Genomic DNA, 18,104 nt, shown 5'->3' with positions numbered 1-18,104 from the left:
CTTTTCTCGGTATTTTATTCCTCTCTTTTGGAATGGGAATGTTTAGCCCTACTGCTTGTTTTGTTTTAAAAAAATTTTATAGGGTCTTGCAGCTGTTTGCCTTGAGTAGAATGAAAGCAAAATGGACTGGGGGTATAACTCTAATGGTGGAATACTTTTCTTACCAAGCATAAGGCTCTGAATTCAAACACAGTATTTCATACACAGACAAAAAAATAAAAACCAGGTGACACTGTCCGAAATGTACTCATTACCTGGCTTAAGTAACTGCAGCCCCTTTGAACACAGCTTTCCAATAATAATAAAGAAATTGAATAAAACAAAAAAAAACCCCTCTCACTTGTGTACTTTTTTTAAAAAGTAATTTTCATTGTAAAGGTGACGTGCAGAGGGGTTACAGTTACATAAATTAGGTATTAAGTACATTTCTTTTTGAACAGTGGCACCCCCCTCTTTCATTTTCTTCCAGTTTTCCTCTCCCTCCCCCCTCACCTCCAAGTTGTACAGTTCATTTCTAACACAGTGTCTAGTTTTACTGCTAATTAGTTCACCCTTTGTCCCACCATTTCTGTGCTTCCCCTTCTCCTCAGATAAACTTACATATAAGACAAAAGGTAAAAATCAAGATTAGAAACATATTTAAACTTGTACGTTTTGCCACCCAGTTTCTCTGAATGGTAACATGTTCATGATTTTAAAAATTATCAACATATTACTTGAATTTTTAAGAAACCTTTTAAAAGATTGATCTGTTTATTTAAAAACTGAGCTGTTACAAAATGCTTGAAGTTAAATTATTTACAATTATTTAACTATTTAATGAAAACTTTTCAATGTTATTTAAATATAAGAGGGAACACAGTGTTATAAAATTCTTAGGAACACAGTGTTGTAAAACTGTCAGGTGTTTTGAAGGCTATTGTTCTAACCTAATATTCCATATAATAGAGACCAAAAGCAAGAAGTGGCCTACTCAAACAAGGATAGTTACAAACTGTATATGTGACAAAGTATATATCAGTATCCAAAGTATATAAGGATCTTTAGCTATTCAACAGCAAAAGAACAAATAGCCCAATTTAAAAAGTCTGAAGGAGCCATAGCTCAAGTCTATAATCTTAGCTAACATGGAAAGAGATTGTGAGATCATGGTTGGAGGCCAGCCAGAACATAGAAGTTCATGAGACTCCATCTTAACCATGGCTAGATTGGGTAGTAGGCACCTGTTACCCCATTTACAGGAAAAGGACAATCGCTGAGCATGGTTCTACATGCCTGTTATCCCTAGTGACATAGGAAGCAAAAGTAGGAGGCTCACATACAGGCCTAAAGTGTGACTCCATCTTGGAAATAGCTAAGGCAAAAATGCGCTAATGATGCGATTTGAGTGGTATAGATCAGAACTGAAAAAAAGAAAAGAGCCAAAACAGAGCATCAGAATAGGCACTCAAAAAAAGAAATGATCAACAAATACATGGAAAAAAATGTTCAAAATCTCTTACCACAAGAGAAATCTAAAGAAAACTACAATGAGATGGCCTCGGGTTGTTAGACTGGCCATTATTTTTAAAAGCAGGCTATTATTATGCTAACAAGTGTTGGTGAAGATAGGGGGGAAAAAAGAACTTTTTATATTAGTTAGTAAAGCCGTTTGAAAAATTATGGTGTTTCCTCAAAAGACGAAATATAGAATTACCATGTGTCCAGTAATCACACTTCTGGGTAAATATATGGTAAAGAGATATTTGTGATCCTATGTTCATTATTCATAATAGCTAAGACATAAAGCAACTTGTGTTCATCAAGAAATAACAAAAACATAATATATACTAAGTACAGTGGAATACTATAAAAGCTTTAAAATGGAAAAATTATTTGGTTGGAACTGGAGGGCATTAGGATAAGGAAAATAAGCCAACACAGAAAGACCAATACTGTATGATCTCAGGTTTTTGTGGAATCTAGTAAGTAAATTTCACATAAACAGAGTAAGAAAAGTGGTTATTCGACTAGCAGAAGGGAGAAGCAGCAGAGATATTTGGTAAAGGGAAGATGTTGATCAATGAATACAGTTTTAGTTACACCTAAGGAATACTATAGTATGTTCTAGTGATCTACTGCACTGCACAATAATCATTGTTAACCATTTATTTTACATTATAAAGTTGCTAAGTAGAATTTTTTAGTTCTCATAACAATAATGGATAAATTGGTGAAGTGATAATTTGCTGGAATCTTTCTTTCATTCTTTTTTGTTGTTGTTGTTGGTTGTGGGTGGGCCTGGGCACTGTCCCTAAGCTCTTTAGCTCAAAGTTAGAGCTACTTTGAGCCACAGCACCACTTCTGATTTTCTGGTGGTTAATTGGTCTCAGGGACTTTCCTGACCAGGTTGTTTTTGAACTGTGATCCTCAGATCTCAGCCTCCTAAGTAGGTAGGATTACAGGCATGAGTCACTGGTGCCTGGCTTGACTGAATCTTTCTATAGTATATATAGACCAAGATACCAAGATATCCCATTGTACTTTATAAATATAGGACATTAGTGTTTGCCAACTAAAATAAATTGAAAAACAACAGTAAGGATGATCAAAGGAAGCATTAGAAAATGAGTGGAGTTGGGCTGGGAATGTGGCTTAGTGGTAGGTAGAGTACATGCCTAGCATGCATGAAGCCCTAGGTTCTATTCCTCAGTACCTTATAAACAGAAAAAGCAGGACGTGGTGCTGTGCCTCAAGTGGTAGAGTATGGCTTTGAGCAAAAAAGAAGCTCAGGGACAGTGCCCAGACCCTGAGTTCAAGACCCAGAAATGAAAAAAAAAAAAAAAGAAAAGAAAGAAAGAAAAGAAAATGAGCTGTGTCAGTGGCTCACATCTGTAATCACAGATACTCAGGAGTCTAATCTTGAGGATCATAGTTTGAGGCTAGGGGGGACAGAGAAGTCTGTGAGATTCCATCTTCAGTTACGTAGCAAAACATTGGACTGGAGACATGGCTCAAGTGGTAGGGCACCAATAATCTTGCCTACCAATGTGAAGGAGAAAGTCAAGCAAAGCTCTGAGTTCAAAGCTTGGTACTTAGAGGGGAAAAGATAAGGTGACAACCACAATGGATTAGTGAAGGATTCAGAAAAACAAAGAATGGATAAACAAAGTAAGGTGTTCAGAGAACTATGAATAATGAGTCATTGTTGGGAGTAAAATCAGATGGATAATTAAGACAACAAATGACGGAGATTTTAGCAAAGTAAGAAATAAATTATTTGGAGAACAAACATTAAATATTCTCCAAGATTAGGAAAGTTTTGTTTTGTTTTGTTTTTGCTTTAAGTATTTTCCAGATAGACCCTGAGTTTCTGTCTAGGCTAGGTCCTGGATTGTGTTACTCTTACATATATATATCCCATGTAACTGGGATCACTGTGATTCACCATGCCTGGTTTCTAGTAGAGATGGAGTCTTAGTTTTGCCTGGGCTGACCTTGAAGCACAACTTCCCTGATCCCTGACTCACAAGTAACTGAGGTAATAGACATGAGCCACCACTCCTGGAATAATTACCCCACCTTTTGTTTGATTTACAAAAGGATTTATTTTACTCTAACAGGATAAAGTAGGGAAAAATAGAAAGAAAAGAAAAAGCAGCTCCTGCTAGGAAAGCAGGGGTAGGAGACTAAAAAACTCATGACTATCCCTTAAACAAATGGAATGAGTACTAACTGGAAGAGAAAATAATGTTTCCTATCTATCCCTGAGGCGCTCCTTGTCTTACTTGCCTTAGCAGGTTAAACAACAAACAAAACAAGAAGAATATTTACAAAGAGCAAGAAATACTTAAGTATATTTAATTTTACTTATAGCCGTTTCTCTGACAGAGGACTATTCTTTTTTGTTATTGCTTTTTATCTTTTAATAATTATACAAAGGAGCTGCCATTTAACAAAGCAGTTTATGAATACAATATATCTCATTAATGTCACCCCTTTGAACATTCTCACTCATCTCTCCCTACTGAACCCTCCCCTCATTTTGTAAGATATACATGAAAGTCTTGACTGCATTTTCCAAAAGTTTTTGGTGAGCTTAGTTTAGGGCTTATCTGGCAAGAGCAAAATTGGTAAAGTCTACTCCTAATATAAATAAATATTAAACAGTCACAACTGCCACATTTAACATATTAAAAATACCCAGTTCTAATGGACATGTAATTAAAATCTTGGATGTTAATTTTGCTTTGTAACATTGTTTTTGAGTCTTCATCTTACTAAAGACTATAAATGAGAGTTTATACCATTATCCTTGGGAAAAATTTTTATAAACAGTACTTCCTTTCTGAAACATCTTGTTCTAAGACCAAGCAGCCAAGATCTGGAAGAGGAGAACACTTGATAGTAGCTATGTTGAGGAAATCTGGCATTCAGATCAAAGCACTTACAAAGTGCTTCGGTACTTCATGCATTATTTTGTTTAAGTATAATTTTGTTATTATTAAGGGTACACAGAAGTGATGTATTATTCTTAAAAAGTCTTGAAATGCTCTGTGACCAAAACAAGATTTGGAAACTCTGTGCTAATTAAAGGTAATTAATTATATTAGAAAAGTTAATTAACCATGAGTTTATGAAAACGCCGGTTATTAAAGAAAAGGAACTTCAGACTGCATGCTAGGAGACTGGACCCATGGGCCAGTTCTCTCCTGGGAGACAAAATTTGGCCAGAAGAGGAGTGTTAAGGGAAGTGTGGGAGGATTAAATGACAGGTCTATAGGAAACAGTAAAACTTCTAGAAGGAGGTAGGGGTTCACTCTACAAAAAAAAGAAAAGAAAAGAAAAAAAAGATCTACATAAAGCAAAATAACTCATGAGTATTTGTTGGATCAGTACCAATGCTTACTTAGTTGCATGGTACAAATCTAAATGAAAATTGGACCTGTCTCCCAAAAGAAGTGATTGCTGAAAATTCATTTTTAACTCTTCAAATGTGCTTAACTTTAAATTCGGTTTAAAGGCTTTAAGATAAAATGTAGTTCGATTCTAATCAGTCCCCTGGAAAATCAGTAGCTACACCAAAAAAATCCTACAGTTTTTCTTTGCTAAAGGGTTTCGTAAATTACATTCTCAACATTAAGGTAGGTCTAAAATCAATAAAACAATTAATCAAAAGGAAACATAATCATCAGTATAGTGATAAATGAAAGACCAGACTCTAATTTTACCAGAGAGCATACTTTTAGGGACACTAAATGGAAAAAGGACTTAATTTAAAAAATTTTTATATCTTTATTGTAAAGGTGATGAACAGTGGAATTACAGTTTCTTTTTAAACACTGTTACCCACTCTTTAATCTAAAATTTTAAACTGAAGATACTCAGTGTAATATAAAACAACCATCAAATTCAATTTTATTAACTGGAAATTACAATGATTATACAAACATTTTAGAAGCCAGTATGCATAGTAATTAAGAGTAATCAATCATGTGATATATATCTAATTATTATACTAGATATCCTCATATCTACATTTATCAAATGTGCACATACATGCACATATCAAATTTTGTAAACCACTAGCATTTCACAGATATAACCAGACAAAGATATAGGAGAGAAGAAAAGATTAGAAGAGGTTTAAAAAAAAAAAAGAATAAAATGAGGCCAGGTATCTACTAGTGGCTCACATCTGTAATCCTAGCTACTCAGGAGGCTGAGATCTAAGGATTGCAGTTCAAAGCCAGGCCTGGCAGGAAAAGTCTGAGACTCTTATCTCCAAATAAACACACACACACACACGTACGTGGAACTGTGGCTCAAGTGGCAGAGCACTAGCCCACAAAAGCTCAAAGACAGCACCCAGGCCTTGATTCCAAGCAGGAAACGTCTGAGACTCTTATTGCCAAATAAACACACACACACACACACACACACACACACACACACACACACACACACACACACACACACACACACACACACACAGTGTGGCTCAAGTGGCAGAGCACTAGCCCACAAAAGCTTGATTAAACACACACACACACACACACACACACACACACACACACACACACACTGTGTGGCTCAAGTGGCAGAGCACTAGCCCACAAAAGCTTGATTCCAAGCCCCAGGATCAGCACCAAAAAAATGAAATAAAAACAAAATAAAATAAAGTGGGAAATGGAAGAGGAAGAAGAAACAGGGAATAAGAGAGAAGTTCAAGGGGTAGCTACAGTTGATGAATTATCTTCGGTTCAGAAAGGATTGTTGATCTACAAACAGGTGATTTGCTTATATGCTTGGTTGGTGGTATCATGATACTGAGCACAGAGGAGCTAAATGAAGCACATTAGAAAAGGGTGAATATGAGAGCCAGGAGACTCTTACAACACTTACTGTTTATGTCAAGACCTGCTTGTCCCAAGGGACCTATTTTCACATAATCTATAATTATCTCTTAGCTTTAATCGCCTTGTCATTCCTGAGGCTCTCCTGGGCACTGGAAGAGGAAAAGCTCATTAACTAAACCTTTTCTCCTCTCTCCAGCCACCCATGGCTTTTAATTGCTTGGTGTGTTATTATCTAGAAGTGCAACTGGGATCATTTTCATAAGAAAGGGAGGTACAGAGAAGGAAAGGAGCATGAGTCCCTGAGGTATGCACCACAGACAAACCTTTGCTTTCTCAATTATTTATGCCAGCTGAGGTTTTACAGGCTGAATAAATCCATAACTCAAGTTCATTCTGAGCAGTCAAGTCCTCAAGGGGGAGTTGCCCACTTGCCTATACATACTTCTGTAGTCCTTAAAGAATAACCAGAATGGAACAAGACGTATGTCATCCAATTTATCACCTATCACCAAAATGTTAACAACAATGTTGATCAGGGCAACAGTGAAATAGGAAAAGATTATAGTACCATTAGCCAAACAGATAAGGGAAGTTCTAAGGGCAGCGGTATCTTTGGGGCATTGGTATCACTTAGCTATTAAAAACATAAAAATCCAAATATTCTATTTTTAAAACATAAATGTTTTACACAAATGTGTGAAGTTCCTTAGCCTTTAAACAGATTTGTTCAAAATAAGTTACTATCTAATACTGTAAAGCTTTGAATAAATAAGAATTTATATCACTTGATTTTTATAAATGATATACAATAAAACCATAAATGCTGTGTAGCTTTTTATCCAATCATATCTCTTTAGGAACATTTTAGAGGACTATTTATGTGTGAGTGATGGGCTTTTATGCTATTTCCATTTTAGTTTATATTTTTTATCACAATATTAAAACAAGACAATCACTTTCATTCTAGTTTTTTACTTACATTCTTCCACTTTAGAATCAAGACTAAAAGTAACTAATGAAAAATATTTTTAAAATATTTCTAAAACCCATTATTGTTTAAAAAATTGAAATTTTTTAAGTCAAAGAAAGCATCTCTTTAAAATTCTACAGGCTTTGTCTGACCACAAGCAAGGATCTCTGGTATTTTCTGCCAAAACACTTCATTTGTCTCACAGAACAACTAATCAATTCTAGAACCCATCAATCATTTCAGTTGTATACTAGTCTGGTCTTCCTGAGAGAAGGTCCAGATGGCTGCCTGTGAAAGTAGAATTAATAAAATTCTGATAACATTCTATGGTATCAAACAACAACATATAACAAGGACTAAATTTTATTGCAGTTTGGTATGTGTACTGAGCACATTTCATTTGTTGTACTTTAAATTAATCCCCTAATTTCTCAATTATATGTCAGCACTGAGATCAAATCTCAGTATGCAAACCACCAAAAATGATTTAAGTATGTGAAAATATGTAATACATGAAGGACTGACCCTCACCTTATTTCCCTAGGTCAAGCAAAACACCAGGTGTGCACGAACATGCTTGACCACATAGCCTGATCGGAGGTAGATCATTCCAACCTAGGCCTGGCTGAAAAAGTCCCCAGCACCCTAGGCCTGGACCTAACCAAAAGTTCCTACCCCTAGCTCCGGAGTAACTACAGCCTTATTTTTACTTCTTTTTTTCCTAGTTAAGACCCATATAAGCCAGACCCCAAATTCACCTCTCGCACAACCTCCAATACCATGGGAAGGTTGTGGTCCCTCGCTATTCTTCAATAAACAGTCCTCGCCTATGGAAAATTGAGTCTGGCCTGTTTCCATTCTATCTCCTTCATTTTCCTAAAACTACACTCCTTGAAACATGTAACTTGTAATATACTTACCACAGTGCTTTTCTGCTCACCTGCAGTACAAACGAAACATAATTATCTCAAAATTATAGGCAACGACAGATTTGTAACATTGGCTACTACAGTTCCAAACATAGATCTAATAGCATTAGCTTTCCTTTTCTTATCAAATTCTTTTGTACAATCAGAATAATTGGTATTTACAACCAGATTGACCTATAATTTTTAGCTCTAAACATCAGCCCTTGGTCTCTTCTTTATGGACTCCCTATGCTAAGTAATAACACTAACAAAATTTTAGAGTTACACAGTAACTTACTTTGTGCAAGATATTGTCCTAAGACACTTGGGTGCATGTATTCATATAACCCAAGTTAAATAACATGGAAAATGGGTACTGTCATTATCCACCCCCCCTGCTTTTTTTTGTTTCATTATTCCCATTTTATAGTAAATACTTAAGGTAACAGCTAAGGGGTAGTAGAATCAGCGTATTCATGCCTTTGATCTGGCTCCATATTTTAGGCTTAATTTGACTTACATTAATGCCCCTTCTATATTACAGAATCATTACTAGCTTCAGAAAGAGAAACTGGCATCAGGTCTCTGGAATATTACTACAGGGTTCTATACCTGCAGCATAGTATCATTTTAAAATCAGAGTGAAAATAAAAATCATACAAAAGCAGGAAGAACTGAATCCAGCAGCCCTTCACTCAGAACATTATAGGTCAGGTGCTGTGGCTCATGTCTGTATTCCTAGCTACTCATGATGCTGAGATCTGAAGATCTCTGTTAGAAGCCAGCTGGGGCAAAAGTCTACGAGACTCTTATTTCCAAAAAAGAGCTAGAAGTGGAGCTATGGCTCAGAGAGTAGACCACTTAATGTTATGTTGCCTTGAGCAACATAGGCCTTGAATGCAAGCCCCGTGACCGACAAAAAAAAACCCCAAAACATTCTTGAGTTCTAAAAAAAAAAAACCAGTCAGAACTCATCACCTACCACACAAATTAGTCAGAAAGCTGCCACAACACTGGAACTCAAGTCTAATCAAATGGACTTGTTAGACAATGATTTTCCTGATCTTTATGAGTATGAAAACAATTAGTAGTTTATGTATTAAACTATTCCAAATAGACCCTCAAAATACATTGTTTGATGACCTATTTAAAAACAAGTAAAAGCAAAATCTGAGTACATAAACTTCAGGAAATAGACTCTTTTCATTGTGGAAACTACATTGTTATTTCTTCAGAAACCACAGGGAGTACATCAGGTCCTTTACTCGAATAACCTAACATTTCAGTATAGGCTAATTTTTTTATTATAATCTAGTTTTATAATGAAATTGTGTTACAGTATGAGTTTCCCAATATAAGGATATGAATGTGATTTCTGCTCTACATAACAGTAATAAAATTACTGTTTGCAACAGTTAAAAGACATTCTATGTTGGGAAAGATGGGGATGAACAACAAGAGAGGTGATGTTAATCAAAATGTATTATACTCATGATCTGACATGAGGAACTGAAACTCCTTTATACAACTATTTTAAAACAAGTTTGTTTTTCAAAAGTCATTCAATGACTCTCTCACATTTCATGTTTTTTACTGTTTCATATTTTATCAATATGTTCCAGAATATGAAGACTTGGACTTTATCATCAGAAGACTAAAATGACTTAATGAGATTAGGGTGGAAGCGGTGCTGTGGGCTCATGTGGTAGAGCGCTAGCCTTGAGCTGAAGAGCTCAGGGACAGTGCCTAGGCCCAGAGTTCAAGCCCCATGGCTGACAAAAATAAATTAAAAATAAACAAATAAATAATAAAAATATTTTGGGCTGGGAAGGTGGCTCAGTGGTAGAGTGCTTGCCTCGCATGCATGAGGCCCTGACTTCCATTCCTCTACCACATAAGCACAAAAGCTGGAAGTAGTGCTGTGGTTCAAGTGGTAGAGCGCTAGCCTTGAGCTAAACAGCACCCAGGCCCAGAGTTCAGGCCCCATGACCAACCAAAAAAAAAAAAGAGATTAGGCCGAGTCTATCCAATTTTGCCCAATAATAGCAAAGTTCATATTTCACTCAAATAATATTATACATGAAAACTCAAATGTTAAGACTTATACTATTCAAAAGGGAAGCAACTGAGAACAAAGATTCAGTTATGTCTTATTGCAGATTCATAATAAACATATTAAGCTAAATTAAAATCTCTATTTTATAAAAACTGTTTTATTCTTTGCCATTGTTTGTAATAATCATAATTCTAAGTATTGAATTAAACCTAACAGTCACTTCTCTAAGAAGTGGATGGGGAAAGAATAGAACTCTTTCAAAATAATTTATCTCTGTAATATTCTTACCCAGATTCCTACTCTCACTTCAACTGGGGATTGTTTGATTAGCTTCATGTTGCATAAAGCTACTATGCTCAGTCATGTCCCTGAACAATTCTTTTTTTTTTTTTTTTTTTGATGGGTTTTGGGGCTTGAACTCTGGGCCTGGGCGCTGTCCCTCCCTCAGCTCTTCAGCTCAAGGCTAGTGTTCTACCACTTGAACCACAGGGCCACTTCCTGCTTTTTTTGCTTATTGTAGTGCTGAAGAATCGAACCCTGGGCCTCATGCATGCGAGGCTAGCATCCTTTCACTGAGCCACCTTCCCAACCCATTACTGAACAATTCTAAAAGCAACTACTCAGCAAGTCATTTTGGAAAATAAAAGAATGTAATATCCCTTAAGGAAATTAGTACATAAAAATAAAGACTATTATTATTTATAGATAAGTGATTGATAATGCTAGTAAGTTAAGCTTAGTGATATTTTTTAAAGAGCAAATTGAAGGAACTAATTTATCTAACTAGGAAAGAAAAATAACATATAAGTTTATTCGTTTAGGAAAAGAGGTGAGGATTGGCATACAGTAGGAACACCAAACCAGCTGTTCTCTTTTATGATGGGGTCACCAAGCTAACACTATAAACTATCAGTTCCTTGAGAAAAGGAGCTAGAGTATACATTATACAGTTCAGGGCACTTTTATTATATATTGTACAAAGTTTGAGGGCCTTCCTCAGATAATGAGGATAGAAAATGAATAAAACAAAATAAGGATACAGGTTGACCCATTGTAGCAATGAGATGTACAAGACACTATGTTAAAAACAAACTTTACAATGTGTGTGTGGGGGGACACAGGAGGAGTTGGAGAGTGAGGGAGGGAAAGGATGGTAGGAGGAAAAACAAAGGAAGAGGTAACAATGTCCTAAAGGAAATGTACTCATTACCTTACTCATGTAACTGTAGCCCCTCAGTACAGTATTTTTACAATAAAAAAATATATAAAGAAAATGGACAAAACAGAATTCTCACTGTCAGCAACTAAAAGTTTAGTGAATAGGATTTTTTTAAAAATTAGAATTCAATGTACATATATGAAATGCTTTAACAAAAGTTATTAACAAAGAATTACAAGGAAACAGAAAAGAAATTGCTACCACCTTTCCTATTACCTAAAAAAATAATGCTTAGTTTCCTGACCTGATTAGAACATTAAATAAGCTTCAGTAGGGTTACAGTTTTAAAATGTCATTTTTGAGAAGACTTTAAAGTCAGAGCATACAAAAGACCAACCCACAAATACTTTCTGAATATATAAAAATTGAGGGAAAAGTTAAACTCTAAAAAATGTTTCTAAACCATTCATCAGGGTTCATCAAGGTTCTATAACAAGAGATTGGGGTGGCAAATGCACTCCAGGCCAGTTGCAGCATTAACAGGTATTTTTAGCCCTAATAACCTTCCCTGTCTTATCTCAAGGAAACATTTAATACAAGTAAAAATGGTGTGCTTGTTTTGAAGAGAGAGAGAGAAAGAGGAAAGGGAGGAAGGGAGGGAGGTTCTCTTTGCATTAACTGACAGCCTGGTCAACAAATGGAAACTATGGGCTTTCAAGTTTTGATTCATAGAGTTATCAATAACTACCCTTTCACAACACTACCTTGTAGTTCAGTATGAGCTACTTCTTTATGTGGAATGTTAATAAACCTTTTCTTGGAAGAGTTAAGTGTAAATTTTTTAATATAATTTCCTCTGCATTTTAAGATAGGTATTTCCCTTTGATAAATTTAGGTAAAGCTAGTTTTCCATTTGAAGTATTTATTACATGTTAATAAGTAAAGCAACATTGGAACAACTCAAAAAATTCAGAGTATTAAAGGTTCTCTTTCTTGTTTAGTTTGTGAAGTAACTATCTTAGATGAATACATCACATATTCATCTAAGTAGAGCACTCGCCTTGAGCTGAAGGAGCAAGGACAGCACCCAAGCCCAGAGTTCAAACCCACAACCAACCAAAAAAAAAAAATTGTTCTGATTTACATATATACAGAACTAGAAGAATTATTCAAAAAATTCTGCACATAAAACCAAAACAAGATTTTATCAAATAATATAAAACACTTTCATTTTTAAAAACTATAGCAACAATCCTCAATATAACATTAAATTTATAATCTTAACCATTTTTAAGTATACAGTACAGTAATATAAAGTATATTTGTATCATTGAATAACCAATCACCAGAACTTTTTCATGTCTAGCTCATTAGACAATTCCCCACTATATACTTTCAAAGAATTTCACTACTTTAGATACCCTGTTTAATTATAATGAGACATTAAGTATAATGTCTTTCTGTGGCTGGCTCATTTCATTTTGTATAATGTCCTCAAAGTTCATGTTGTGGGGATATGTCACAATTTCTTTTCAAGGCTGTACTGTTCCATTATTATATACAGTATATTTTGTTTAATCATTACCAATGGACACTTTTGTTGATTCCATCTTTTGACTACTGTAAATCATACTGCTATAAACACATCCCTGTGCAAATAAGCCTTTGAGGTCCTGCTTTCAATTCCTTTGGCTATATAAACCCAGAAATGGCATTGCTAGATCATATTTTATTTTTTTGAAGAAACTTCAGTTTTTCATATACTCCAAAAAGGCTTTTAATTGGAAATAAATTAAATTGAAATAATTGTTAGAGTAAAGAAATTATGGGGGGTAGGAGATGGGAAGGGATGGGAAGGGGAAACAAAGGAGGAGGCAACAATGCTTGATAAGAAATATACTATCTTGCCCATGCAATTGTAACCCTCCTATACAGTATTTTCACAATAAAAAATTATTAAAATTACAATCTCTTAAATACAGTTGTATTTTGAGAAAAAGTAACAAAAATCTATTAAACTCTACCTTGTTTTGCTAAAACATAAAACCTTGTTCTATCAACACTTAGGTATAAGAAAGGCAAAGCTTATGACCTTGATAATAATTAATATGTGACTATATTTGTACTTATTTAGATATATTGGAACTGATTCCAATTAGAGAGTCCTACTAGAGAAAAAACCAGTTTCTGCTAAGAGAAGGTACAGATTTGAAGATACATATCTATTTCACAATATGCCTTTGTGCATACAACATGCACATATCATATATGCATGTCATATAAATATCCATATTTAATAATATAGTTATACATATATATTATTAAAAATCAGAAGAGAAATTACCTGATGGTTTCTTCATGATACAGAGAACTAACAACTGGCCCACCAAAACCACTCTTTGCCTCTTTTCCTTTCTTCTCCGGTATCTGTAGGAGGAAAAAAGAAGATGGAAAAAAAGACATAGGAGTTAACATGCAATAAAACATTAAAAAAATTTCTAAGAAACACTGAAACTGTACTACTCAAGTCCTAGGAATAATTTTAAGGTAGTGCCTGAAAGGCAACAGGACTCTTGGGTTATTTCAATAACAGATGAGCCACCTAACAGCCATACTATTAACTGACTGTGAGATGATGTTCTATGTGGATAATACGAAGCTTGGCGTGAAAAAGTGAAAATGAAAAAGTAAACTGAAATGTGATAAGGAAAACCATTCTAGATTAATTAAACTTTTCTAAAACTTTAAATTCAATCACAAAGAAAACCAAATGTTTTCAGGTAGAAAGAAAGTAGGAGAGAAGAAAGAAGTTTAGATCTTAAACTTAAAAAAAAAGCCTACTATAGAATAATTTCTACAACCAAGGATTCAGGCCTTTTTAAAAATTAAAGATTAATTTAGAAATAAGTTTCTTCTGAAACATGTAATATGGAAGCAATGAACTTGATATTATTGTCTGACATCATCAACTGCATGCAGATGCCTACGTCTTGATATACTTGAGATTTTAGGCCAGGACATTGCAAAAAGTCAACCTTTAATCATAAATAATACTTAAGAATAAAAATTATTGTAATGCTGGATAAGAAATGTACTCATTAACTTGCTCATGTAACTGTAACCCCTTTGTAGAGTATTTTCATAATAAAAACTTAATAAAAAAGATGATTATGGAAAAAATTATTGTGATATTGGTTGGCTACAAACTCATATACACTTTTCCCCAATCCTTCCCCCGCCTTATTTAAAGAAGGGATTTTGTTTTATTGATATTATGGTTTGATTCATTCTCACAGATCAAACCACTGTGTTAAGGAAAAAACCTGGGTGAGAGAATATCAGTTACTAATTAAATTGAGAACTAAGGCTTCAAGAAAAGGTAGAAATTTTGAGAACTAATAAATTCATGATAGCGAACTAAGGAAGATGGGTCTAACTGGGTGTGGTAAAGTCCCACACCCCAAGGTGATGGGTATGCCTGAATTCCTAGAAGCCGGGAAGTGCCACCCTTAGGTAATGGGCATGCCTGAATTCCTGGGGGGAGGGGACCCCTTGGACAGTAGGTTATTGGACCTGCCAATCCTATGCCATGAACCTGTGAGACTTTGGAGCTCCCTGTGACCTTGCCCCCTGACCAGAACCCTAGTTAGGCCCCGACCAGCTTAGGCACCATGCCATGCCTGGTGTCTGCTGACACTCCTCAGATTGCACCATGACATCCCTCCTTCTTCAGCTCTCCATTACAGTTGACGAGGTTTGTGGGGATTATTTTTCTGTTTTTTCTTTGCTTTCCTATCCTCAGAGTTCAGTTTTCTAACAGTGTTAAGTATATTTGAGGCTGCAAGTTTTTTGGGAACATGTGTCTGCCTGCAGTTGCTGACTCTCTAATAAAGACTGCCAATTCCATCTCTCAAAACATGGCTTTTGTTTCTCAGGACCAAATTCCCTATAACAATGGAAAGAAAATTATAAAACCACAAACAAGTACTAATGTGATTAAATGACAAGGCATATAAAGTTTACCAGCATGAGGCACAGTCTTAATGAATACATGCTGAAAAGAATTCTGAGATTGAGAAGGCCTTTTTTTTTGTTGTTGTTTGTTTTTTTCTGGTCAGTTGTGGAGCTTGAACTCTGGGCCTAGGTGCTGTCCCTGAGCTCTTCAGCTCAAGGCAAGTGCTCTATAGCGCCACTTCCGGTTTCCCCTTTCTGTCTCACAGACTTTCCTGCCCAGCCTGGCTTTGAACGAGAATGTTTTTCTAAATACAAGAAAAGTATAAAGTACGAATTTATTTAATATGCATTCTATTGGTAACATAAACTTGAAATAAACAGATGTTCAAGAAATGTTTATTAATAAATAATAACACTGAAAATAAGAAAACTGGGTATCAACGAAAGGAGAAATAGGACTCTGTATGGAGTGTTAGGAACCACTTCAACTGACTACTAGAAGGTAACACAAGAAAAAAAATCTAGATGGTTTGATTTTTAGATACTACACCAAAAGTAAAATTGGTCTTCCTTAAAATTTAATGTTCAGACAATGAAATTATAAGCCACAAAGTGGAAGAAAATTTTTGCAAAACACTGAGCTAACAAAGACTGGTATCTAAAACATTCAAAAAAATTTTTTTTGTTTTTGGTATAGGTTCCATACTGGGGGTTTGATCTGAGGAACTTGCAAGAATTCTACCACTTGAGCCACATCTCCAGCCCAGGTTATTTTTCAGGTAGGATCTTTATCTTTACAAGTGCTGATATGTCAGACTATGAGCATCCTTCATACTAATATTTCAAGTGTATATGACCAGTCTCATTTTGTTTTGTTAAAATAGGATCTTTTTTTCCTGGCAAAAATTCTTTAGAATGTTTTTAATGCAAAGTCCTTCCAGAGATGAATGCATTTTAATATTTAAAATTTCTATATACAGAATGTCATCTGTGAACAAAGATAGATTTTACTTCTGCCCTTCCAATTTATACCTTATGTATTTATTTTTCTTATCTAAAATTATGGCTAGAATTTATAATGCATTGTTGAGCAGCAATAGTTAAAAAAAAAAAGCAAACACTCTTGTTTCGTTACTGATATTAGGGGGGAAGTTTTACTTTTTTACCACAAGTAGATTTTCCTAAATGTCTATTATCATGTTAAGTAAGCTTCCTCTTCATTTTTGAACACTACCTTACCTTTGTTCCTCTGCATTTGACTTTTAGTTTGGATGCTTTTAAGATTTTTCTGTTAGAACTGGAGGTATGGCTCAAGTGATAGAATACCAACCTTGAGAGAAAAAAGCCAGTGGAGTGTGTGATACTCTGAGTTAAAGCCCCACTACCAGCAGCAAAAAATGAAATAAAAAAAAAATTTCCGGACTGGGAAGATGGCTCAGTGGTAGAGCGCTTGCCTTGCATGCATGAGGCCCTGGGTTCCTCAGCACCACATAAGCAGAAAAAACAAAACGCCGAAAGTGGCGCTGTGGCTCAAGTGATAGAGCACTAGCCTTGAGCTGAAGAATTGAGAGACAGCGCCCAGGCCCACGACCGGATCCCCCCCCCCCCAAAAAAAATTTTTCCCTATTTTTCATGACCTTGATGATATGTATTTGGTATAGTTTTATTAGGTTTCTTCCATTAGAGGTTCTTTGTGCTCCCTGGATCAATGGGTTTGAGACAATAATTCTCAACAAGGAGGATTTTTGTTTTTGTTTTTTTTTTTTTTTTGCTCTCCATCATCCCAACCCCAGGACATTTGGCACTTAAATGCCTTTTATTATTCAGTTCTTAATATACTGTTAATCCTATCAGGTGTATTTTACTACTCTATTTCAAATACTATATTTTTCCATCTCTATTTCCACAATTTCCTCTTAGATCTTTTATTATTTTTTTTTTGGAGGGGGAGTATTTGGGCTTGAACTCAGTCTTTTATTTGCTAGGGAGCTCTACAACTTCAGCCATGCTCCAAGCCATTTTTTCTTTCATTGTTTTTCAAGTATCTCATTTTTTTTTTTTTTTGTCGTGGGGCTTGAACTCTGGGCCTGGGCGCTGTCCCTCAGCTCTTTAGCTCAAGGCGAGCGCTCTACCACTTGAGCTACAGCGCCACTTCCGGTTTTCTGGTGGTTTATTGGAGATAGGAGTCTCACGGTCTCTCCTGCCCGGGCTGGCTTTGAACCATGATCCTCAGATCTCAGCCTCCTGAGTAGCTAGGATTACAGGCGTGAGCCACCAGCGCCCGGCAAGTATCTCACTTTTTGACTGGGACTGCTTGAGCCATTATTCTTCTATTTACGCTTTCTGAGTAGCTGAGATGACAGGCATGTAATACCATCATACCCAGATATGGGTCCTACTACAGATTTTTTTTTTGTAGGCTAGCTTCTTAGTCTCTAGAGTGCTGGGATTATAGGAGTTCACCACCACACCCAGCAACATTTGGGTGTTTTTTTTTCCTTTCCTTTCTCTCTATATCATGTTTATGCTTCCCTCTACATCCTAGGACATATACAATCTACTCATAATAGTTTCATATCATTATTTCAACATCTCTATCATTTTTGCATCAGCTATTATTGATGTTTTTCCTTGTATCTTTTTGTCCTATTTCAAAAGACTTATTGTAAGCCACACATTGTAATTTTTTTTTATTTCTTTGTCGATTGTGGGGCCTGAA

At 35.5% G+C, this 18,104-nt stretch overlaps 1 protein-coding gene across 1 annotated transcript in view; it reads right to left on the bottom strand.

Annotated features, from left to right (window-relative positions):
• Acbd6 (acyl-CoA binding domain containing 6) overlaps positions 1-18,104 on the bottom strand; it is a 147,888-nt gene that overhangs the window by 82,396 nt on the left and 47,388 nt on the right. Inside the window, exon 4 of the mRNA XM_013015581.1 lies at positions 13,776-13,858. Within this exon, the coding sequence (XP_012871035.1) occupies positions 13,776-13,858 (83 nt within the window). The remainder of the gene's footprint in view (positions 1-13,775; positions 13,859-18,104) is intronic.

This window comes from Dipodomys ordii, unplaced genomic scaffold (assembly GCF_000151885.1).
Source record: "Dipodomys ordii isolate 6190 unplaced genomic scaffold, Dord_2.0 Scaffold27, whole genome shotgun sequence".
In the NCBI taxonomy this organism is placed as follows: domain Eukaryota; kingdom Metazoa; phylum Chordata; class Mammalia; order Rodentia; family Heteromyidae; genus Dipodomys; species Dipodomys ordii.
Note: the sequence above shows the minus strand (reverse complement) of the source record. Positions and strands in the feature narration are given on the sequence as shown.